General features: G+C 44.3%; 1 protein-coding gene across 3 annotated transcripts in view; it reads right to left on the bottom strand.

Moving 5' to 3' along the window:
• Window positions 1-24822, bottom strand: part of PAPPA2 (pappalysin 2) — a 488087-nt gene that overhangs the window by 265865 nt on the left and 197400 nt on the right. Inside the window, exon 6 of one of the 3 annotated variants that reach the window (XM_067728728.1) lies at window positions 14984-16837. The exons of 1 other annotated variant lie outside the window; for it this stretch is intronic. In XM_067728728.1, the coding sequence (XP_067584829.1) occupies window positions 14984-15899 (916 nt within the window). In that variant the 5' untranslated portion in view covers window positions 15900-16837. Of the gene's footprint in view, window positions 1-11751; window positions 11997-14983; window positions 16838-24822 lie in introns of those variants that run through there. One more of the 3 variants, XM_067728729.1, reaches the window with a different exon arrangement.

Below are 24822 nucleotides of genomic sequence, written 5' to 3'. Positions count from 1 at the left end.
TTCCAAAAATAGAAGAGAATACTTCTAACTCATTATACAAGGCCAGCATTACCCTGATATCAAAACCAGACAAGGATACAACAAGAAAAGAAAATTACAGGCCAATATCCCTTATGAACATAGATGCAAAAATCCTCAACAAAATATTAGCAAACTGAATTCAACAATACATTAAAAGGATCATACACCACGTCAAGTGGGATTCATTCCAGGGATGTGAGAATGGTTTAACATCCATAAATCAACAAATGTGATACACCACATTAACAAAATGAAGGACAAAACTCATATGATCACCTCAATAGATACCGAAAAAGCATCTGAAAAAATTCAATTTCCATTTATGATAAAAACTCTCAAACAAATTGTGTAGAAGGAATGTAACTCAACATAACAAAACCTATATATAATAATCCCACAACTAACATTGTACTCAAAGGTGAAAAGTGTAAATCTTTTTCTCTAACATCAGGAACAAGACAAGAGTTCCCACTCTCACCACTTGTATTCAATTTGGTATTGGAAGTTCTAGCCAGAGCAATTAGGCAAGAAAAAAATAAAAGGATCTTAATTGGAGAGAAAGTAGTATACTTGTACCTATTTGTAGATGATATGATTTTATATATAGAAAACTCTAAGGATTTCACTAAAAAATTGCTAATACTAACACATGAATATAGTAAAACTGCAGGATACAAAATCAATACACAGAAATCTGTTGTGTTTGTATGTACTAATAATAAACTATCAGAAAGAGAAATTAAGAAAACAATCCCATTTACAATTATATCAAAAAGAATAAAATACCCAGGAATGAATTTAACCAAGGAGGTGAAAGCCCTATATATGGAAAATTATGACACATTGATGAAAGAAAATGAAGAGGACACATATAAATGGAAAGATATTCTATGCTCATTGGTTGGAAGAATTAATATTGTTAAAAGGTGCATATTTTCCCAACCAATCTACAGAATCAATACAATTCCTATCAAAATTCCAATGGCACTTTTCACAGAAATAGAACAAACGATCCTAAAATTTGTATGGAAGCATAAAGGACCCCAAATAGCAAAAGCAATATTGAGAAAAACAGAACAAAACTGGGGGCAAAATGCTCCCTGATTTCAAACAATATTACAAAGCTACAGTAATCAGAAGAGTATGGTATTGGCATTAAAACAGAAACAAAGATCAATGGAAAAGAATAGAGAGCCCAAAATAAACCCACACATATACAATTAATTCATTTATGACAAAGTAGCCAAGAATACACAATGGGGACAAGACTGGCTTCAAAAAATGCTGTTGGGAAAACTGGATAGCCACTTGCAAAAGAATGAAACTAGACCACTATCTTATATCACACACAAAAATTAACTCAAAATGGACTAAAGCTCTGAATGTAAGACCTGAAACCATAAAACTCCTAGAAGAAAACATAGGCTGTAAGCTCCTTAACATAGATCTTGGCAAAGATGTTTTTAATCTGACACCAAAAGTAAAAGCAACAAGAACAAAAATAAACAAGTGGGACAATATCAATAAAAAAAAGCACGTTTATTGCCGCATTACTTACAATAGCCAAGATATGTAAACAATATATGTCCATCAATAGATGAATGGATTAAGAAATTTTGGTATATACAATGGAATACTACCCAGCAATGAAAAAGAATGAAATCTTGCCATTTGCAACCACAGGGATAGACCTGGATAGCTAATATGCTAGGTGAAATAAGTCAGACAGAGAAAGAAAAAATATCATATGAGCCCTCTTATATGTGAAATCTGTAAATATATATAGGAAAAGAAGAAAAACAAACAAAAAAACCCAAAAGCTCATAGATACAGAGAACAGATTGGTGATTTCCAGAGGTGGGGACTGGAAGGGTGAGAGAAATGGGTAAACTGCTTTTGGTTTTGTGTTTTAGTTTAAAAAATTGAATTAAAAAAATAAAAATTTAAAATTAAATAAAAATCACATTTTAGACGAATATTCAGGAAAACAGGAAGGTGTTTACAGCTTGTTTATTTTTAAAACTATGTAAATTCTAAAACAATATATATACTTTGATCTAAATTTTATAAAATAACAAATATGTGCTTATTTTCATAAATGCAGATTCATAGGAAAAAGGTTTCTTAATTTTTATATTTAACACATTTTCTACAATAAACAACCTCTCTGAGTCCATTTACTTATCTGTAAAATGGAACTAATGATAATGCCTCCTTCATTTGATGGTCAAATGCATTAATATAGGTAAAACCTAATTACAATAAACACTCAAAAATGTAAGCTGTTATTAATTATGGTTATTTTTATCTTGTTTTCTGCTGAATCTCCAGTATCTACAATGGAGCCTGACACACATTAGACACTCAATAAATATTTGTTGAACAAACTGATTAATTAAGAATTATACACTTCATGTAGGACATTGGTAAAATTAAAATCAGATATTTTGGTTGGAATAGATCATAAGGGACATTAAATAAGAGTTAACCAGTTTTGACTTACACTCTGGATGACAAATCAAGAGCCACTGAGGGTTTTAAGTAGCTAAAGATAAGACATGGCAGAAGGAAACCTACTCAGATCTGCTTGTTAGAAAATTGTAATGATGATGCTAGAAAATTTTAAGTAATAATGATAATGCAAGGACAAAAATAAGTTACCTAGTAAATTGATTGTTGCCATTTCTATATGGCTTGGAGGTTATTTAAAGGAATTCTGCACTGTTTGGAAAAGCCTAGAAAGCAAAGGGCTTGGGCCACCGTGACCCCCAGAACTGCAACGAAACAGGCCCAGCACTGCCACTGACCTGAAATCAATCTGGGGCAGCAGGAGCCTCCTTCCTAAGGAAGTTTTCTTGATCACCACAGCAAAATGCAACATTGCTTTAAGCATTCATTACCTACTGCCTGGGTGGTTAGCTATTTTCTTGCTAAAAAAGTAATCCACAAGGGCTAGAAAAAAAGCTACCTGGATAGCCAAGCTGGAGTTCTAGTGTGCCTTTCAGAGAGTGGCCAATGTATTTTGGGTCCTCATGCACATCTCCCAGGACAATCCTGCCTCATCCCAACTTCCCCAGACTCTCCCAGGCCTTAATCCAGACCCAAAAATGGCTAAGGGGAGCCAGCCCAGCAGCCAACTGAGAATCCCAAAGGTGGTTAATACTATTCTAGTTAATAGAGCAGACTGAGGAGTGTGATCCGCTAGATCAACCAAACTTAATAACAGTACAACCTTGAGCAACATTGAGCAATTTCTCTCATTTTCCTCATCCATGAAATGGAGATAATAATGATACCTAATTAATAGGGTCTGAGGGAGGATTAAATTAATTCACACATGTAAAATAATGAAAACAGTGCTTAGCACTCAATAAGCACTCAGTATTATTATTCACTTGTTAATATTATCATTTTAATATATATAGGCCCTATCTCTCCAACTGTATCATAAACTCCTTGAGAGCAAGTAGTCCTGTCATACACTAACTTTGTGCTCAATAAAGATCTGTTGAATAAATAAATTAGTAAGTGAGAGAATAGATTAAAAAACAAATTGAGCTAGGTACTTCCTGTTTCCGGGCCACCTGTTGTCCTCTTTTTTTTAGACTGGCAAAATTAACTTTCTCTAGGAACAGTCTCTCCTTCCCCTCCCACAAGGAATAATGTGAACAGATGGATACACAAAACAAAATTTCTAGGGGGACAATGAGAAAGAGACAATGCATACAAACCAGAAGAAGCAAATAAATAGAATAGATAATTTCTGAAAGTTTAGAAATAATCAAGTTGCAACTACACCCAATTCTTCTAGGAGACTAGTTCCTGGTCAATATTTATCAAGTATAGATATATTTGGTGGGCTGAGGAAGGGAAAGTTGAGGTGGAAGATAAGGGTAACCACCCTTTCTAGTTATTTTCGAGTGAATTTCAAACATTGTAGCCATCTTCCAAATCAATAGGATTTAAAGATTACCATGTTTTCCTGTGCCTACTTCCAAATAGAAAAATTCACTTCACAGTTTGTAAGACTAAATCTTGCCCTGTGTTTGTTCAATCATTCATTCATCCTCTTATCAAACATTTATTGGATGAGTTTTATTTGCTATCAATGCACTAGGTGCTATGGGTATAGCAATGAAAAAAGTACAGCCCCTGACCTCAAGCAGCGCAGGGGGGGAGCTAGCCCAGGAAAGAAATAGTGTGGCAGTAGGGCCATATCTGTCTAACATCAGTCCCCAGCACAGTGCCTGGCACACAGTAGGAGCTGAAAGAATATCTATTGAATGAATAAAAAGTAAGATGGGACTTGCAGTAAGTTGACCTAAGTGTTTTGATAAGGCTGAGTATAAGGTGTTAGGAGAATTCACTGGAGAACAAACCTATATCAGTGAGACCAAGGAAGGTTTTCTAGAAGAGATATCATATTAACTAAAAACCAGAGAGTGACTAGAAGTAAGTTCAGTGAATGTGGGTTTGGGGAGTAGTTTCTTGTTAGGAGAAAAAGTGCAAAGGGCTCAGGTCAGAAGCCAGGGAAAAGAGTGGTGTATCTGTGTCACTGCTAGTAGTTTGGCATTGCTAGAATGTAACTAAGAGTGTGTGTGTGTGTGTGTGTGTGTGTGGTTTTGAATGTGTGTGTGTGTGGTGTGCATATGTGTGCATGTTTAAGTATGTATGTATGTATGTAGGTGCACGCACATGTGCACACGTGTATGGATGGGAGTGTGGGTGTGCATCCACCCTAGAGGGCAGTGATGAGCCTGAGGACATAAGTAGGGTACCATATGGCATACTAAAGAAGTGGACCTTTATCCTGAGCTCACATGGGGGTCATTCAAGGGTTTTAGGCCAGAAAGTGACTTGAGCCGCTTGGTATTTGAGAAAGCTTAAAAAAAAAGTTCAGTCAATTAGCTGAAGAATGAATTGGCCTCTCAGGTGAGAGATGTCCAGGATTAGTGTACTGGCTGTGGGGATGAATAGGACAGGTCCACATGAGATTATAGAGGTAGAACAAACAAGACTTGGTGAGTGATTCCTGGTATTATATGTGATGTTGAGGAAGGTAGGGGTGAGGGGTACTGAAGTGGGACAAGAACCCCCAGGGTTCTGGCCTGTGTGGAAAGAGCTCTTTGCTGAGATCAAGGAAACGGGAGAAATGAGACAGGTGGAAGGGTTCAGCTGAGACATGTTGGGACCCTTTGCTCCTTGCTGCTTCTTCCATAAAAATTAGAGACAGCTTTGCACTGTGGCTAAGAGCATGGACCCTAGGGACGGAGCCCTCAGGTTCAAATGCTGATGCAGCACGAGCAGCTGTGTGTCATTGGGCAACGTCCTATTCCTCTCTGTGCTCCAACTTCTCCATCCACTTCCTTGAGTTGTTCTGAGGAGCTCGTGAGTTAACATTTTCAAAGTGACCATAGTCATATGTGGTTCAGAGAAAGAACTATGTAAGTATTTGTCCAATAAAAATCCTTTCAATAATTTCTTGAAACAACTGGGCATGCTTTCCATTTCTGCTACCTCATCTTGCTTTATTCTCCTGTGTGTTTATGCTGTCTTCTACTTTAGATTACTAGTGCTTTATTACAAGACCTTGAGACTTGGATCTCTCCTACCTTAAAAGAGTCTCTCTAAACCTGTGTCTACTTCTGACTCCTACTCCTTCCCCTCATAGCCACTTTCATTGCAGAGTGTGCTAGACCCTGCTCTAGGTCTTCACAGCCTCCCATCCCATTCATAACTCCATTTGCTGTAATGTGGAGTCCTCTCCCAGCCCCCAACTCCAGGGTGAAACTGCTCTCTCTAAAGCCTCTGATGATTTCCTAACTGCTTCATCCAATGAGCCCACTTCAGACCTGATGGCTTAGTGGGTGCTCCTATGCCATCTGACACTTTATCTCCATCCTTCTCTCTTTTCCCCAATTCTGCTGCCTCCCAGGCCTCCTTCAGTGTCTCTGGTTTCTGGCTCTCCTTCTCTAGCCTCGAGGAATTCTCAGGCTCGCTGAGACAGGACTGGCCCTCCTAGAGGCCGAGCTGTTATGGTACAGTTACAGGTCAGCTCCCACTGGGCAGTGAGCACCTTCCAGGTACAGCCCCTGCCTTGCTCATTCTTGATTCCCCAACACGTGACGTAATGCCTGATACTTCACCTAATAGGAACTCAATAAATGTTGGATGAATGAATAAATGAATGGATGAATTAACAAACAGAAACCCAAAAAGGTATGTTTCTTTGCTAACCTGCCCAAAACGTACCGCAATTACTTGTATGAAAGTTAGCAAATGCTGAGCCACTGCTTGAATGATGATTCACTAACCGATTGATTAAGTTTTAAGCTCTGTGACTTCCCACTCTGACCAGCAACTGGACTTCTGATCCAAAATTGAGCCGCAATTACTGGTCTTGATATCCCAGTTGGTTGCCATGGCAATGCTTCCACTTCAAAATGCTCTGAAATTTTGGGTTCCAGTGACCGTATTGTATATCTGGGCAGAACAACTTTTCTCTACGACTCACTTCTGACTCATAAAGAGAATTGGGATGCTTTTGTTTGCCCACTGGGCTTTATTTCCTGGATGTTCTCTTTTTAAAAAAATCCAAAGAGTAGGATTATTTTAAGGCAGGTAATGAAAACGAGAAGGAGGGGATGCTATTAGTTTTTTGGACACAAACTTAACATAGAGATATGCTTTCTAGAAGGTGCTAGGGTCATGGGGTGTATGATGTGAGTAGGAAGGGGTCTGATGAGCCCCCAGGGTAACCTAATCCCATGTACTGGAGCCCAGAAGCATGGAATTTATGCACTTGTTTATGGCAGCAGACACCGAAGCTAAGGGATGTTCAGGGTATTCAGGCTCAAAATCCAAGCTAACGTGCTGCCTTCCTCTCCTGTTTATTTTGCCTCCTCAAGGCATGGACTAGGATGGGAAGAAGAAGGAGCAGGCCTGCTGGAACACACGTCCTGAATGACTCAGATGGGCTGCCAGCCCCAGAGGAACAATGAAGTAGAGCACAAAGGAGGGAGCAGAAGGTGAAGAAAGACAAAGCATTGCCAGTGATGGGCAAATGGGTGAATGTATTTGGGCCGCCAAAGGTGATTCCTACTTTCCAGCTTCACCCCTATTACTCTTAAATATTTCCAGCCTGACAACCTGTGCTCCACCCAAGAACTGCACCGAGAGTGCCCATAGGTTTCCATCATCCCTGAGGACTGAGAGAACACACAGCCGACAGAGAATGAGGAGAGAGCGGCCAATGGTGGCATGTGGATCAGCCGGGACCCCTCCGCGCTGCACTGTCTCCCTGAGGTTGCGAACGCAAAGAAGGGAGACAGTAACTGAAGCTGGGGATCAGGACAGGAAGCACAATAAGCGGTGTCAGGCCCTGAAGCTGCCATGTGATAAGGAGGATGATCACACAGTCACACTCGGAGGAAACACTTCTGTGCTGCCACCTGGAAGTGAGTCTCCTTCCCCAACCTGCACCCCGAGACACCTGAATGACTCCAGAATCCCAGATCTCATCCTTGTGAGTCAGGCACCAGGTCCTGAACAGAGTGGGCCACAGGGAGATGGCAGTGCTTAAGCACCCAGAGCTGGAATCCAGGGAGAAGTTCAGGACATTATAGGGGAGCCATATGGCCTTTATTTTCCCTTCTCCCCTCTGGTTCTCTTCTTTTTTTCTTCCTGAAGGAGCTGATGCATCAGAATCCGATGCACTGTGACTTTTGAGGGGCTGAGTGTTCCCCACGTGCATGTCATTTGGGGCTCATGCACGTGGAAAGTCATAGAAAGTAATGCAGTTCAGGCCAAAGGAGAACTCCCGCCATACAGAGTCAGGTTCAGGGAAGAATAGGCCATCTTAGGATGCCCTTGAGTAGCTGGAGGACGGAGCTTGATGACAGCTCCCATCTCAACCAGTAAGGCCCCCCTCTGATTGCAGAGGCCTCAGCACAGAGGTCCATGTGTCTACTCATTGTACGAGACAACATCACATTTCTCAAAGACTACCCAGGTGCTACCAGATGTAAGCAATGGCCAAGCCCCAGTCTTCAATGAGGCCACAGAAGTCTTTTTAATTTTAGTGGGTCAAAATATAAAACCAAACCCTCATGCATTCCTGGGAATTGCAAAATGTTCAACATAGTTACCATATGCAATTCCACTCCTAGATGCCTACTCAGCAGAAATAAAAACATAAATCCCCTTGTGTATGGTATTCATTAGCAGCACTATTCATATAGCCAAAAAGTGGAAGCCACCACAATGTCCATCAACTGGAGAAGAGATTTTTTTTAAAAGTGACATGTCTAAGGAATACTACTCAGCAATGAAAAGGAATGAAGCTCTGATGCATGCTAAAACGTGATGAACCTCAAGTGAAAGAAACCAAATTCAAAAGACCACATATTATGTGAAATGTCCAGAGTAGCCAAATCTATAGAGACAGAACATAGATGAGTGGTTGTCTCTGGTTATTGTGGATATGGGAAGGAGGAGAGGGAAATGGGGAGTGACCACTAATGGGTAAGGTGTTTCTTTTGGGTAGAATGAAAATGTTCTAAAATTAGATTGTGCTAACAGTTGCACAACTCTGCAAATATTCTAAAAAACATTAATTGTACAGTTTAAACAGGTGAACTTTATGGTATAAAAGTTTTATCTCGATATGCCATTTATAAAGAAAGAAAATATAGTTGACCCTTGAACAACACAAGGGTTGGGGCACCAACCCTCCATGCAGTCAAAAATCCATGTATAACTTATAATAAGTCCTCCGTATTCCCAGTTCCTCCATATCCAGCTTCCACATCCTCAGATTCAACCAACCACGGACCAGGTAGTACTGTAGTATTTACTATTGGAAAAAATTCCACATACAAGTAGACCTGCACAGTTCAAACTCATGTTGTTCAACGGTCAACTGTAAATAAACAGAAACTCCATCTGGAATGCTCATACAGAAACCATCAGGACTTGTTTTCTGCAGGAAATTTCTGGGAAGTTTTGTTTTTACTTGAATAAAAGGTGTTTCCCTACCACTGATACTGTCAGTCTCTCTGTAGGTATTATCCTGGACAGGGTAGGACTAGGAAGCAAAGAAAAAGAGGGCTATGGAAGAAGCATGGCATGCAGGAAGAGTCCTGAATACCAGGTGCTGGCAAACTATGGCTCACAGGCAAAATTGGGACTGCCACCTGTCTTTAAAAATAAAGTTTTACTAAAACACAGCCATGCTCATTCATTTACATATTGTCTAAGGCTGCTTGCATGCTCTAACGACAGAACAGTTGTAACAGAGACTACGTGGCCTGCAAAGCCTAAATTTTTTACTACCGTGCCTTCACAGAGAAAGCCTGCCTACCCTGCTCTAGATTCACGAGTCTACTTAAGTCTTAAGTCTTGCTGCTTAAATCACGGTCCACATACTAGCAGCAGCAGCACCTAGGAGCCTGTTAGAAACGTTCCCCCAGACCTACTGAAATGGGATCTGCATTTGTGTTAGTTAGCTGTGTTAGTGCAAGAAGCAGATGCCAAGATGGGGTTCAACATACAAGGATTCTGTTAGGAGAGACAACTAGGAGAGAAAACAGGGAGGGGGCCTGAAAGGACTGGGAGAGCCATCAGTTCATGGTACAGGTCTGACCTGAAGGAAGGAAAGAGAGAAGATGGAGTGGAAGAGAGAAGATGGAGTGGAAGCATTGTAAACTGCTATACAGTCTAAAGAATGATCTGCAAGGCCACCACGAGTCCTCAAGGCAGAGACAACTATCAGAGGAGATCTGAATCTCTCAGGAACTGGTTTTCCTTATCCCTGCCACACCAAGGCATGTGGCCTCAGTGGAAATGCAGTGACAGATTCAGAGCACAGCACCTCTGTCCTTGGGCAAGGAAATGCCCCAGAGTTGGCATTCTCATTGCATCCGCTGCCAGGTGTATTCCCATAGCAGCAAGGACATTTTGAGAAAAATACCAGGTGATCTCTATGCATATTTAAGTTTGAGAAGTAATGCTCTAGAACAGGATTTGGCAAAGTCTACAAAGGGCCTCACAGTAAATATTTTAGGCTTTGCAGGCCATACATTCTCTGTTGCAACTACTCAACTCTGCCATTCAAAGTGGGAGCAGCCACAGAGAACACACAAACAAATGGGGGTGGCTGGGTTCTAATAAAACTTTATTTACAAAAACAGGCTTCAGCTTTGGACACACATAGCACACACAGCCTTCCTTTTAAATTCTCTTTATATCTATGTGGATACTTCTGTGTGTGAATCTGTGAAGCTCCACACCCCACATCAACAAAACTCCTCACCCTGAGGACGCCACCCCCTTACTGGGAGAAGGGCTTGTTACATCGTCCTGTGAAATCTCATTTCTCAGGTGTCATTCAAAACAAAAAAGCTATAAATACGCCTTAAACAAGGTCAGCAGATGCTAGCTACCAGGAAATCCAGAGAGCTCTGGAAGTTATGTGAACTGCATGACACGGACATATTTCTGGAAAGTGAGCATAGATTCCATCATATTCTCAGAAGAGTGTATGATCCCAGAAAAAGCCTTGGACCATTGTCCAATGTATTAAATAGTATTGCCCACGCTAAAAATAAAATGATTTTTTAAAAAAACAGAGTCCTTTCAAGCCACTGATTCTACAGTGTTCTCAATCATCTTGAGACCATCTTGCCAAAAACCCTATCTACCGTCATTCCTATTTTACAGATTAGAACACTAAATTCCTAAGAAATTAATATCCTAACTGAGGAAGGACTGCAGGTTGGTGGGTTAACACCAAAGATGCATTGGTTAACACACTGCTCTTAGCCATGATCACCTCCCGCTGTTAATACCACTTCGTAAATAAATTCCACGGTCAAGCCTGTGTTGGGCACTTTACACACATGATTCAATTAAACATTGTAACAACTCTGCAAGACACTGTCTCATTTCTCAATCTGAGGACACCAAAGCTCAGAAAAGTTTAATGGATTGCCACAGGTGGCAGCACTGATTAAGTGTCAGATGGGGTCTGATTCCAGGTCTGACTGACTCCCAAATTCTGCCCTGGAATGTCCTCTGAAACTTGGATCCTCAGAAAAGGAAAACTCATCTTCCAGTCAGGGACAGTTTCTTAGAATCTTTGTATTCCCCACAGAGCCTTGCCCTGCTTTGCATGGCAAGGCACTCAATAAATATTTGTTGAGTGAAGAAACGTGGGCTCGGGCTCCAGTTCTGCCATGGACTTACTGACTCAGTCTCCTGCTCTTGGAGCTGCAGGTGGTTACTCAGCTGGGCAACTTCAGGGAACATTTGAAATCAATTAGGGGTGAGGAGGAACCTATTAAAAGGTCCTCTTCTGTGTATGCTGGGGTTGAAGGAGAGGAAAGGAAGTTGAGAAGGAGAGAAACAGGATGGTTTCAGGGTTGGGTGCTGGAGCTTAAAGATTTCACACGAGGATGGAACAGAATTTGGCTTAAGTCCACTGCTGAGTTCCAACAGCCTCTCCAGATGGGATCCTGACCTCCGGCTACTCCTTGGTGGCCACAAGTCCCTGAACTGCCACGCCCCCGAGTAGTTACTTTGATGGAGGCCCCTACGATGGAGCAGCCACTCACAGTCTTTTCCTAGGCCCTCTTGCCTCACGTCAGAACTACAGGAGATGGGCAACTTCAGAAGGTCTAACTTGCAAGGGGCCCAGCACCATCACTCCCCGTCCAGGGACCAGAATCTTACCCGTGAAAGCCTGTGAGGCCTGCACTGTCCTTGGCTCCAAATGAAAGTATTCCAACAATCCATCCAGAATCCAACTTCCTATTTTGGAAGCACGTGGGAGTTAGGGGTGGGGGGAGGGAGGTAACTCTAGTTGATTTTGTTTTCTTTACCAGATTTTACAAGTGCCAGTTAGTCACAACCCAAAGAATGCCACTTTAGCCCTTTCACATAGGCCCTGCAGAAAGACTTGTATGAAGCTGACCCTAAGGGATGCCTACCAACAATGCTCTGGGAGGGGATGATTAATTACCTCCCAGAGGCCGGGGGGGAAAGGACAGCCCTCCGAGAAACCAGACACATTCCCCACTGCGTGGCTTCCAAGGCACCGCCTACTCTCCTGTGCACGAAGCAACGCTGCCACCTAGTGCCCTGTGTGGGAAGTATTCCCTGAGGTCTCCCATCTCAGGGGGGTTCCTCTACCAGGGCTGGTGCAGCTGAATCACTTAAGATATCTGCCAAGGAGAAAATGCCCCAGGTTTGGTAGATGGAGGACCGGGAAACTGGGTCTATGTTAAGTAGGTAGAATCTGAGGTTTGAGAGCTGTTGGAAGAGAGTATGGGAGTCAAGTTTTGCAGCATCTTGGGTTATCCTCAGTGAAGCAGCAGAACTTCCATGGTTGAATTGTATTTAGCTCTCAGGAACACAATTCAGTTGTGGTCATTCTGCACAGCTGAAGGCCAACCAGCCCAGGAGCGGGCAGTGACCAAATAAAAGGACCAGTGCTAGGGTCGGAGAGGGAATTTGGGCTGATCTGTTGGTAGGAGTGAGTAAGTTAGTGAATCGGAGACCTTTATTCCGGGAGGAAGGCGGTGGGGGTGGGGACTAGCCTTGGCCCTTCATGGTTCTCAGCCCTGGGGCCCCCAGAGGAAGTGTACGGAGCTGAGCACAATGAGCAGACAAGGATGCCTATGTCCTTGGGAACCCGGTTGCTAGAATCCTAAAGAATGAAAGCCTTGTTCCCAGCCCCCATCTCTCCCAGACTTTTACCCTAAATCTCTCCTGAATATTTTCTGATGTGCACAAATCTGAACAGAGATACAGGGTGGGAGGTGGAGAGGAGACAGACCTGCGTATTTCCTGCCCTTCCACCTTCCTGGTGTGGACCTATAGGGGAAATACCAGCACACCTCCAGGAACACTTTGATTTGAAGAGAAAGAAACCTCCGAAGCTAGACTGTCTGCGAAAGAGTTCCTGCCTAATTTTACATGCTTAGGGAGGTTATGAGGATTCAGATGGGCACTTTGGAGAAGGATCTGAGTGTGTGCTGTGGCAGGGTGGAGGTGGGCACAGGAGGGAGAGGTACGGGCTTGCGGGGCAGGGGGGTGAGGGAGGAGGTGCATCAAGGAAGGCTGTAATTGGAATCAAATCCTGACCCTGTTCTCCCTGCTGCAGAGCATGAGACAGAAGGACATGAAAGGGATGGAAAGATCCACTGTCCAGAATCTGTTCCCTCAGGTTTTGGGTTTTAACAACTCAAAGCACTGGTCTCTTAGAGCCTCCCTCCTATATTCCTGCTGCATCCTTCTCTGATTCTTCTGAGCCAGGGAACTGATCCCAGGTCCCTATGCCGCTACTGCCAGAGGAGGGGTAAGCAGAGTGGTAGGCCCCGGTCTAGACTGCAAGCACACAGTTTCCCTGGCAGATGGGTACTAGGAAGTGAGATTAGGCAGCAAGAAGATGTCATCTGGGAAAAACTGTGAAGCTGCCAACTCTGATCAGATAATCATCTCATTATTTCTTCCATTTGGCCCCAGAATAAGGATTTCCTTCTACTCTTTCTCTGCCCCCACCTATCTTACAGCCCAGCCCCTTCTCTATCCCCTCCCTTCACCCTCTCCCACCCCAAAATAAAATCACGCAAAACCACAAGACTCTAGAGCGCTCAGTGTCTGGGAATCCCAGCTTCCAAAAGAGAAATCACAGCCAAAGAGGGGGAGACAGCGTGTCCGGAAGGGATGTTCCAGCAACACCCCATTGCAAGAGGCTCCCTCCTTCCAGATTTCTTTCTCTAGTCTGAAACTTATTTGCAGGCATCCAGTAACCTGAGAAGTTTTTAATACGGGGAGCTGTCAAGCCTTTGAGGGGTTCTGGAGTTCCATTCCCAGTCTGCCTCTGGCATACCTCTCATTCCTTCTGTTACCCCCTCGATGTCACAGGACTGGCAAACATCAAACGGTGTTGCAGACAATCCAGATTAATAAGATTTCAATGGTTCTACTAGGTGCCTAGCCTTGTGTGAGGTTCTGTCACGGGGCGGGGGGGCTCCAGAGGGATAATGGGAAACTGAATGATGAAGTATCACATCTAACCCCCAACCACCCCTTGCCTGAAACCAATCCCCCCACCATCGAAGTAAGGCAAAGGAGACATTCCTAACCCCACTCTTTTCTTTGTCTTTCTGGGTGACTTCCCATGAAAGCCAATATCTGGGTATAGAGTAAAATAAATGTGGGTAGTGTTCCCAAACACTGCCCCTGATTAACACCATAGAGTTATACAAGGTGCATTTTAGGTCCCTTTTACAACGGCCAGGGCAAGAAGCCAGGGTCCTGGCTTGTGAGTGCCCACCTTTTCCAGCAGACCTTGCTCTTCCTAGGCTGGACTCACTCATGATTTTTAGGACAAAGCAAAGGGGACTCAAGGACCTGGACAAGGTAGTAGCTTTCTGCTACATCCCAGGGCTGCTCAGAGAAAAGGAAACCAACCAGGACCCATTGGCTGTGTACCTGGCAGCCTTGTTCTCTTGCCGCCTAGCCCAGACCAGGCTTGACTCGCTGCCCAGGTCTTTACACTTTCATGTAGTTTCAAAGTTGCCTGGGTATCTCATACTGGACTATGAGAAATGGAGTGTGACACCTCTTCCCCACTGACAAAGAACCAGAGATCTTCCCCTTTAAAGAGGGATAAGAGAGTGAGCTGGAGGTCTCCTAAGTGCCAGCACAATGTATAGAACCACATGAGATCAATACAAGGGACAAATGCTCTTGTGGTTACAGAGTCATTAAGGTAGATGATGTCTGGAATCCTGCTGCGCAGATGAATAAAGGCCCTTCCCCCTCTCTGCTCAGCCAGCCCTCCCTGGCCCTCCTGCTCTGTCCCTTTCCCCTCCTTGCCCCCAAAGTCTAACCTCAACAAAAAAGGAAGCCAACCCTACCCCCGCGGACTACGGAAAGCCCAGGAGTGGGTTATTACCTGCAATGATGGCTGGGCTGTTCTGTCCTCCCTCCGGTTTCACCCAGGCTTCCACTGTGAACGCCTCCCGGGGAATGTCAGCCAGCACTTCTGGACGCAGCAACAGCTGCTCCCGCCTCCCAGAGAAGTACAAAACAGGCAATCCTCCTTGGGGGCTAAAGGTCTCTGCTTCCCAGTCGGGGTCCCCTCCACCATTCTGGATGCCGCCCTCCGAAGAGCTGGTTCTGACCCCATGCATAAGGGGATGCTTAGACCAAGGTTGGAAGTGCCGGGGAACAACACTGGGGTCTCCCTGCACACCTCCTGCCTGCCCCTTCGCCACCTGGCGCCGCCGCCTAGTCTTGGTCCGGCCCTTCCTTTGGGTCTCTGGTCCGGGTTCCTTCTGGCGTGGGAAGGTGGTGATCTTGGCGGCAGCCAAGGCTCCGTGCTCTTGAGTCCCAGCCTCACCTAGAGGCTCCTTGGATCCTTGATTGCCAAGATAAGTGTCATCATCTCCCAGTAGCTCCGACTGCCCAATAGGACCATCCTCTACCCACAGGGCAGCTGGCCGCTCAGCCTCACTTGTCACTCCTGCACTTCCAGTCAGGTCTGGGGGAACAGATCTCACAGCCATTCCCTCGGCGTCTGGCTTACTGCGCCCTGCATGGTACGTTCCTTGATCCCCCGCAGGGTAGGGCCTCAGGTAGTTCCCAGGTCTGCTGGGGTAGACCCCAAAGAGGTGATGCTGAGGGGCAGCTCTGGGTCTTCTAACCTTGGCCCCCAGCCAACAGCGTTCTCCTTCCAACAGCACCTGATTCAGGTGTCCTCTTTGAGCCAAGGATCTCTTGCGTGTCCAGCCCAGCTCAGAGCTGACAGTACTGAGCGCCCACCCAGCCAGAATCACCAGGCTTATTCTCAGAATCTTTAAGCACATCATACCTCCGCTGGCTCTTTATACAGAACCAGAAGTCAACTTCTGGGTACCACACCAGGGTGATGGAGAGAAGAGAAAGAGACAGCTGGCAGTAGATTCACAGTCACCGGGCAAACTGTTTTGTTCACGGACCAAACTTTTTCAAGCAGCCCCAAAAGAGAACCTCTTCTGGCTACCTGCGCTGGGTGCTGGGCCAGCGTGGCCTCTGTACCTCACCCACCGTATGTGTTTCCCTCACCCTTCTCCCTTGACCTCTCTCTCCTCGCTCTAGTTTAGTCCTTGCAGAATGAAGTTCGTTTCTCTGGGTTCCTATGAATTTCTTCCAGAGAGCTCAGGTTTCTCTCTTTTTCTTTCTTCAATAGCCCCTCCCCTCGCTGATACTAGAAGAGGGACACATGGGCATAAGCCAAAGCCTGTCAAATACACACTCACTCACAAACACATACCGCTCACTACCTGAAGTCATTCCAAAGAATCTTAGCTTCTAATTTTCTTTTCTCTCTCCTTCTTCCTTCCCTAGGAGTTACCTTCTCTTTGTAGTCTTTAACCTCAAATACATCCACCTTCCAATAAACTGCTAGAAAAACTAGTATACAGACACACAGAATTTGATGCTTATTATCTAAAAAGCCAAAAAGAATCTGGGGGCACAAAAATCCCAGCTGGTACTTAACCTTCACTCTCCAGATGTCCTCCTCAGCCAGCTCTCCATCCAGCCTCCAGTCTGCCTGTGCAGGTCAGAATGCTTCCCTCAGCTCCGTGCTTGGGGTTGGTGAGTGTTAAAGGATTTTTGTTTGTTTGTTTGTTTTTTTATCCCCTTCTAACTTGTTGCTGTGTTGTAAGTCTCCGTAAAGTTCTCCTTTGGGGTGCCAGTCTGGTGTCCTAGTAACCTTATGAGTCTGAGAGCCCTTGACTTCACCTTCTGTGAGTCTTGTGGGTCCCTGGGAAGATGGAAAAGAGAGCGAGAAGAAGAGCATAGCCTTCAGGGGACCTGTTCTCTCCGGTCCCTCCTGCTCCCCTCTCGCCCTTTCTCTCTGCCTGTAATTCTCTTCTTGTTTGTTTCATTTAAAGACAATGATGATGTCAAAGCTAATAAGTTCGGTGCATCTCTCCACCTACTCCCTGTCCCCTCCTCCCTCCTGAAAACCTCCCCACCTCACTGAGGCACAGGGGACAGACGCCACTCTTGGTTTCCCCAGTAAACATTTCTTGCTTTCTCTTCCAGCAGCTGCAGCCTACACAATCAATAGCCAACAATCAATACTGTTTTGGAGCACTCTTTTCTGTGTGTATTCTCTCTCTCTCTCTTCCCCCCCCCCCCACACACACTCTCTCTCTCTCTCTCTCTCACACATGTGTTGTGAACAGACTTGCTTACTGCCTGCCACACCAGGCTTTTAGGGACCACTTGCATCTTTCTTTTGTTTTGCCACACACCTCCTATATTTCTTCTTATTTCAATCATTTGGGGTTTAAAAGAACAATACCCCAAATTCACTTTATATGAGACATTGGGGGAAAGGAGAAATCAATTATCCTGCTGCAAGAAGCATTCAACGGAAATGCCGTGGATTTGTGCGATACAGGTCTTCTTATTCTCGCTCAAGTTTCTCACTCTGAAGTTACTAAAAGTCACCATATGCTGAGTGAGCAAATAAACAAAAGAGATGCTCAAAATAAGTAAATTACAAAAATAAACAGCTAGACCCAAGCAGCTATTTTTTAAATTGATTTGAAATGAATGGATAGAATGTGGAAGTAAATAATGTGATTTTAACCTCCATAATAATGTTTGCCTAGATGTAAGCTATCTCAAAGAGTCCTACCGCCTAAACACAAGTGCGTGTATACACACACACACACACACACACACACACACACACACACACACACACAGGATTCTGAATTCTCAACACAGGTAAGGATGTTTGACCACAGGTGAGTACAAAACAGGTAGAGAAATATATTGGGTCCTTCATTCCATAGTAAGAAAAATCACTTACAGTTCTAAAATCACTGCTTGTGTTGCCCACATATAAAACATGCAGCCCACATATTTTGGAGTCAGATCACACTGCCTCTTTTGCCTTGGGTCTCCCCATCGTCTTCTAAACTCCTCTCCTCTGGCTAATAACTGGCTTACGTGCTTTAAGAAGGCTGTATCCTAAGCACCCCATCCCTGGCATGCCCTGTCTCCCTAAGCAGCATCCACTGAAGCCTCAAAGCAAGTCCCCAAAGAAGATATCCATCCAGGCACGTGGATACCACTACACAGAAATCCCTCAATCCTAGACTGTCCTTTTTCCTCTTATCATCTCCCTGTCTCCCTTCACTTTTCTGACTCAGCCCTTTTCCCTCCCCCTCACCCCGAAGCAGCTCAACAGAAATTGGGGCTTTGGTAGAGGGTAGGGGGAGATTCCAGAGAAAGACAGAAAAGCAGAGGAGATAGAGACATAGAGAGAGAAACCAGGAAAGAAAGGAGGGAAGGAAGGAGAGGGACCTTCGTTGAAATGAAGGGAAGATACCCAGGTAAGAAAAGAAGTAAACTCCCCCCTCCCTCATGCCACCCCCAGGACCCTCAGAAAAAGGTTTCATACCATTCATTTCAGGAAGGAGGGCTAACACAGCAAGGAAGAAGAGTTCCGCCGTGCTTTTCTCCCCCTTTTAGTGTGTGAATGATCTTGCATCCCCTATAGGTCTCTCCTGGCTCTCAGCTGCTAGTAATCCATTCATAAGGTTTCAAGAAGCTACACGAAACTCAAGCTTCCAGTTTAGTTTCTCTCTTCTCCCCTTCATTCCTTTGCTCACCACTCTCCTTCAGCTCTTGGCAGTCCAAAGTTTAAAAAAAAATGTTGAACCATTTCTGTGTTTTCCTCCTGTTGTAACTTTTGCTGTGACATCATAACCCTGCCCACCAACACCCCACCTCTCTCTCTCCTTTCCATCCCACCCCTCATCAGCCCCATGCCCCCAAAATACCCCCCACGGGGAAGAAGGGCTCCTGTCAGTTCCAACCTGTGAAAACACAAAGCTACTGGAAGGTGCCCCCTCTCCCCTCGGTCCCCCTCCTCTCTTCCCCTCCCTGCCTTACCCACCGCTCAGCCACGGCTCTCCCAAGGCTTTAACAATGATCCCATCTGTTTGACATGTGCGGAAAGGTGGGCTGGATTCAAATAATCTGTCAAGTGAATCATCAAAAACCCAGCAACCCCCTCCTCAATTCCATCGCACACGGTCACACACCAGACCCCAGCCAAAGGGTGAGAGAAGTCAGACTTGCACACCACCCACCCTGGATGCCAGGGAGAAAGACACCAAACATGCCAAAGGAAACGCACATTTATATATATGTATAAATTCTGTGGCTTATTTGTTTATGACAAACACCCACACCCCAAGTCTCCTACGCCTCTTCCCCAAACCCTGCCACTCCACAAGTGCACAGATTTGAAAACTGGTAGAATCTGTTTTGAAATCTCCAACGAGAGGGTTTTTCCCCCTTTTTTTTCACTCCAAAGCACTATCTGTGGCGATCAGACTCGAGCAGGGTTGCCAGCAAATGCAGGAGGCCCCTTCTAGGGTACAGGCTTTCAAACCAGCGAAGCTAGAGGGAATGGATTTAAGGACACACAGCAGGAGCTGGCTGAATTTATTTTATTTTGACGGGGGTAGTTGGGGGAGGAATATCATTTCTGAAATGCCCAAGGAATGAAGGGAGAGGATATGGATTTCTTAAACAGTTTTTGCAAGAGGAGCGGTGTCTTGTTCTGCAGGTAAATCTATAAGGCAAGAAATTGGAGCTTACAGATAAACAAGGACCGAGAGGGAGAGGGAGGGAAAGGGGAAGGAGGGAAGAGAGGGGAGAGGGAGAGGGGATGGGGAGTTGGGGACGTGGAGAGAGGAGAGAAGGGGAGAAGAACAGAAGGGGGCGAGGGGAAAAGAGGAGGAGGGGAAGAGGGAGGAGGGAGGAAAGAAGGAAAGGGGGATAGGAGGGAGGGGGGAGGGGAGGGATGGAAGAGGAAAGGGGAGAAATGGAAGGGGGAGGGGAGGGGGACGAAGGGAAAAGACAAGAGTCTGGGAGGAGAAAGGACTGAAAAAGAAAAGCAGGGAAGACAGGAGGGAAGAATGAGACAGAGAGGAAGAGAAAAAGAGAAAGGGGTGGTGAGGCACATAAAATATGGAGACCAGGAAGGCAGTTAGATCCATGATGGTTAAACATAAAGGAGTCAGAGAGGCAGGTGAAGGGACACACTATAAAATGGGGAAGAGGCTTGGTTTTACACACAGAAAACAAAGGGCACACAGTGAAGGGATTCACTCTTAGTGATCGGACACACTGAGAAAACTTAGATTGCCAGGGTGCAACCTTGTTTCTTTAAGTAAACCCCTATCCCTTCCTCCTTCCCTGCCCGCATCTCTTCCTCCAATCCCCACCTCCACCTTCCTTCATGCATCTTTTTGTTCCCAGCATTATCTTCCCCTGGAGAATTCAGGAGTAAAATTCAGAACCCACCTACCCACCCTCCAAATAAAACCCCACCCTTAATAGCCCCTTTCTTTGCTTCTATCCTCAGAGAGCCCTGCGTCCTCTTATCTAAAGATTGAGCTGTTTGTGACAATATGCACTTCACTTCAACTCAGATTATACTATGTTTCCTTTAAGCCCAGGACCTCAGGGCTGTTTTGCTTGTATTTGCTGCCATAGTGGGGCTGGTCAGTTTCCATCAGCATTGTCATCATTATTATTAAGAGTCTTTGAGCAAAGGGAGAAGCCAGTCCACGCTGGCGTCCACCTGCAGTAGAGAGCTACAGTGGGGAGAGAGGGAGGGAGAGAGACCCCTTAATATGGTCACTGATCCTTTCTGACTTTCTGATTCCAAAATCTGATCCCTTGAGGGAAAAGCTCAGCTGGGAGCCGGCCAGGGAGTGTAGTAATAAAAGCCTTCCAGAACACAACCAAATGCAGTATCTATATATAGGAGCCGGATCTGTTTTAGCTACTTGAAGTCTAAAATGACACCCGGAAACAAACATTTCAGCAATATGTTTATTGGAATCTTATTCAGCTAGTGCTGGAAAGAGTGAGCTCTGAAGGATTTCACTCAAAGGCTCAGGGTTGTTGCTTTCTGCCCGCCCCTCCTGCTTTGGTACACAGAGCTGGGGGTCAGCTGCTCTATCATTCATGGGGGTCACTTGAGATCCCTTTGGGGTGACTTATCATAGCCCCTTTTTCCATGGGTGAGGAACAAGGGTGAAGTCACAATTAACGGCACGGACAGATAGGGCACCCAGGGCTCCTGAATCCCAGTCAGCTTTTCTCTCCTCTGGTATGCACCTGTCTTGCTGTGTGCCACCCGCATGCCAATTGGATGGGAGGGCAGTATCGAAGACTGGCCTTTCCGTTCCACATTCAGGCAAAAATGCCCAGGGAATGTATATTGGTCATATGTGTTCTGTAACTCAGAATCACACACAGAAGGAAATGCAAATCTGGATTCCATGCTCCCCAACTGTGCATTTTTATTTTTAAGATTTTGGGGGGGGGGGATGTGGACCATTTTTTTAAGAGTCTTTATTGAATTTGTTACAATATTGCTTCTGTTTTATGTTTCGGTTTTTTGGCCCCAAGGCCTGTGGGATCTTAGCTCCCTGACCAGGGATCGAACCCACACCCCCTGCACTGGAAGGCAAAGTCTTAACCACTGGACCACCAGGGAAGTCCTCCCCTCGACCCTGTGCATTTTAAGCCAAGAGAGGCCCTATCTTTTTGTCAAACTGTTTGGTGCTCCTTATGGTAGATAATCATATTTTTTTCTACAACATTATTACTATTATAAATTATTATCCATGTTAGTGGTAGTGTTTTGCAAAGCTCCTTCATCCAAACAGATCAGAGTCGTTCATCTACAGGTTAGCCTTCCCAACTCCTCCAGAATTGCCTGTTGGAGGCAACAAGCCAGAGAGCTATTTCACCTGGTGTTAGTCCCTGTCTGGATGTTTTCCACAATATTTCGATCCCTGGAACCAGCTTGTGGAACCTTTTGGCTGGGGGAGGGTTAACAGTGATGCTAGACCCTGCCCTGCTCATCAGAGGAACAAAGGCTCTGCAGGGGTTTTGCTTCAGTTAGTATTGCCTTTGCACCTGGAGCCTCTTCAAAAGGCAACCTCATAACAAGAATAACAATTACACTTGTATACTTACTTTTCCTTTGACCCAATGCACATTGGTGTGCATTCTTTCTTCCTAACCACAACGACACAAGTGCAAGGCAAGTGTTATGCCCATTTTACAGATGAGGACACTGAGGCTAAAAGTTAAACAACTTACTGAAGGACCTGCAGACACTAAGAATGCAGCCAGGACACATCTCAAGTGCATTGTGCTAAATGGAAGAAGCCAGACTCGAAAGGCTACATCTGGTATGATTCCATTTATATGACATTCTAGAAAAGGCAAAACTATAGAGACAGAATAGATCAGTGGTTGCCAGAAGCTGGGCGTCGGGGGGAGGGGAAAGTTGAATACAAAAAGCACAAAGCGATTTTGGGGTGATGGGACTGTTCTCTATCTTGATTGTTGTGACAATGCATGACTGTATGCATTTTTCAAAACTCAAAGAACTGTGAACTGAAAAAGGTTACTGTTATGTAAATTATACCTCAGTGAACCTGGGGCAGAAAAACAGAGCCAAGGGTAGGGTCAGGGTCTTTTGATTCTGAATACAGGACTCTTCTGTCTACATCCTGCAGGTATCCAAAGACCAAAGGAGAGCACGACACAATTTGGTCATAGGTTGGGGCCACTCTGTGCCTAAACTCTCCACTGACCTTCTTGCCTACCCCCTGAGATGACCCTGTGGAACCAGACTGAATGGAGCAGAACCAGCTTCTGGTCCCAGCTCCATCAACCCAGAGCATCCTAGCAAATCAAATAAGTAACCCCCAGATGAGCACTGGTGAACGATGAGGCCCCTGATCTGCAATTCAATAGCCATCTGACCTTGGACAAGTTGTTGAACTTCTCTGAGCCATCTGTAAAATGAGAGCTTGGAATAGAAGACTCTAAGTTCCCTTCCAGGTCACACTTAATATTCTCTAATTTTTCAACCTCACACTTATTCTGAGATTTTGTTTGCTCAGTTATTTAAAAAAAAAAAAAAAAAGCCATTGCCCACTTCCCGTAAATATCCCAGAGACTCAAGTGTATATTAGCAATGGACACACAGGACATTTATTTTAGTCCTTAAGAAAGCCATATATTCAAATGTAACTCCACTGTAACAATGATAGGCAAAAAGAGGGGTAGCATGTGGGGAGTTTTCAAGCTCTAATCCATATAGATGTTTATACATATGAGCCATTGCCATGTATTTAGAAAATCAAGTATCAGAACACATGGTATTAGTATGAAAATACTTAAATGGGAATGATTTTTTTCTTTTTTTATTAATTTTTATTGGAGTATAGTTGCTTTACAATGTTGTGTTAGTTTCTGCTGTGCAGCAGAGTGAATCAGTTATACGTATACATGTATTCACTCTTTTTTAGATTTCCTTCCCATTTAGGTCACCACAGAGCACTGAGTAGAGTTCCCTGTGCTATATAGTAGGTTCTCATTAGTTATCTATTTTATACATAGCAGTGTATATATGTCAATCCCAATCTCCCAATTCATCCCATCTCTCCTTCCCCCTTGGTAACCATAAATTTTTTCTGTACATTTGTGACTCTATTTTTATTTTGTTAATTTTTTAAAAAATTTTATTGGAGTATAGTTGCTTTACAACGTTGTGTTTGTTTCTGCTATACAGTAAAGTGAATCAGTTATATGTATACATATACCCACTCTTTTTAGATTTCCTTCCCATTTAGGTCACTGTGACTCTATTTTTAAATTTGATACCGTGCTAGACTCTTCAAGTTTGCTATCCTCCCACAGTGGTAACAATAAAAATATTAATAACTAATATTTATTAGCTACAATATGGCAGGCACTGTTCTGGTCACTTTAGATAGATTAGTTGATGCAATCCTCACAACAGTTCTGTGAGTGGTTACTTCTATTAACCCTATTTTTGAATGAAGAATAGTAGCGGCTAACATCTATTGAGTACCTACTACGTGCTCAATGTAACATGTACTAGTCCATGTAAATCTACGAAGCAATGTACATAAATCACCTCATTTAATCCAACAACTAACCTATGAGATAGCTCCACTGTGATCCCCATTTTTTAGGTGAGAAAACTAAGGCATAGAGAGTTCAAGCAACTTATTTGAGCTTAACCACCTTGAAAAGAACTACCTATCTCCAGAGCCCTTGTTCTTAATCTCCTTACTACACTGCCTCTTCATGGAGGACATAAATACATACTGATGATGACTGGACTCCCAGCACACCAAAACCAGACTTTTCCTGATCAGGACACCCCAGTGGTTTCTCTGGAGTACAGGAAAGGTTTTTTTAGGTCTCTTCCTTAAGTCTCTCCAGGTTGAAGGTCCAAAGCCTCCAAGAAATGTGGCCCTGCTGATAGCAGCACCCAGATACAGGCTGCACCTCTGCCAAAGCTAAGGTACCTTTCACACATCCCCAAGACTTCTCACTGCTCTTGCCTCCCTGATCCATTACGTTCCCACTGAAATCTAAGGGACTTTTAACCAACCAGCCATAAGTGAAAAACCAGTCACTTCCCCAGTTCATTAACTCCATCCGGGAAGTATCATGCAAGATGGATAAATGTTGGGTTGTCTATTTATTATAACTAATACAAACATTTAATACTAATAACAGCTATTAGCTGATGGTCTATTAACCATCATAAAATATATACTTCCTGTGTTAAGGTCAGCTCTGATATAGAACTCGAAGTTTTACCCTAGATTCTAAATACTGAGTAGTATTCATGTCAGTTAATTGCTGAAATTT

Source organism: Pseudorca crassidens, chromosome 2 (genome assembly GCF_039906515.1).
Source record: "Pseudorca crassidens isolate mPseCra1 chromosome 2, mPseCra1.hap1, whole genome shotgun sequence".
Classification (NCBI taxonomy): Eukaryota; Metazoa; Chordata; class Mammalia; order Artiodactyla; family Delphinidae; genus Pseudorca; species Pseudorca crassidens.
The sequence above is the reverse complement of the archived record's forward strand: the minus strand, read 5'-3'. Positions and strand labels throughout refer to the sequence as shown.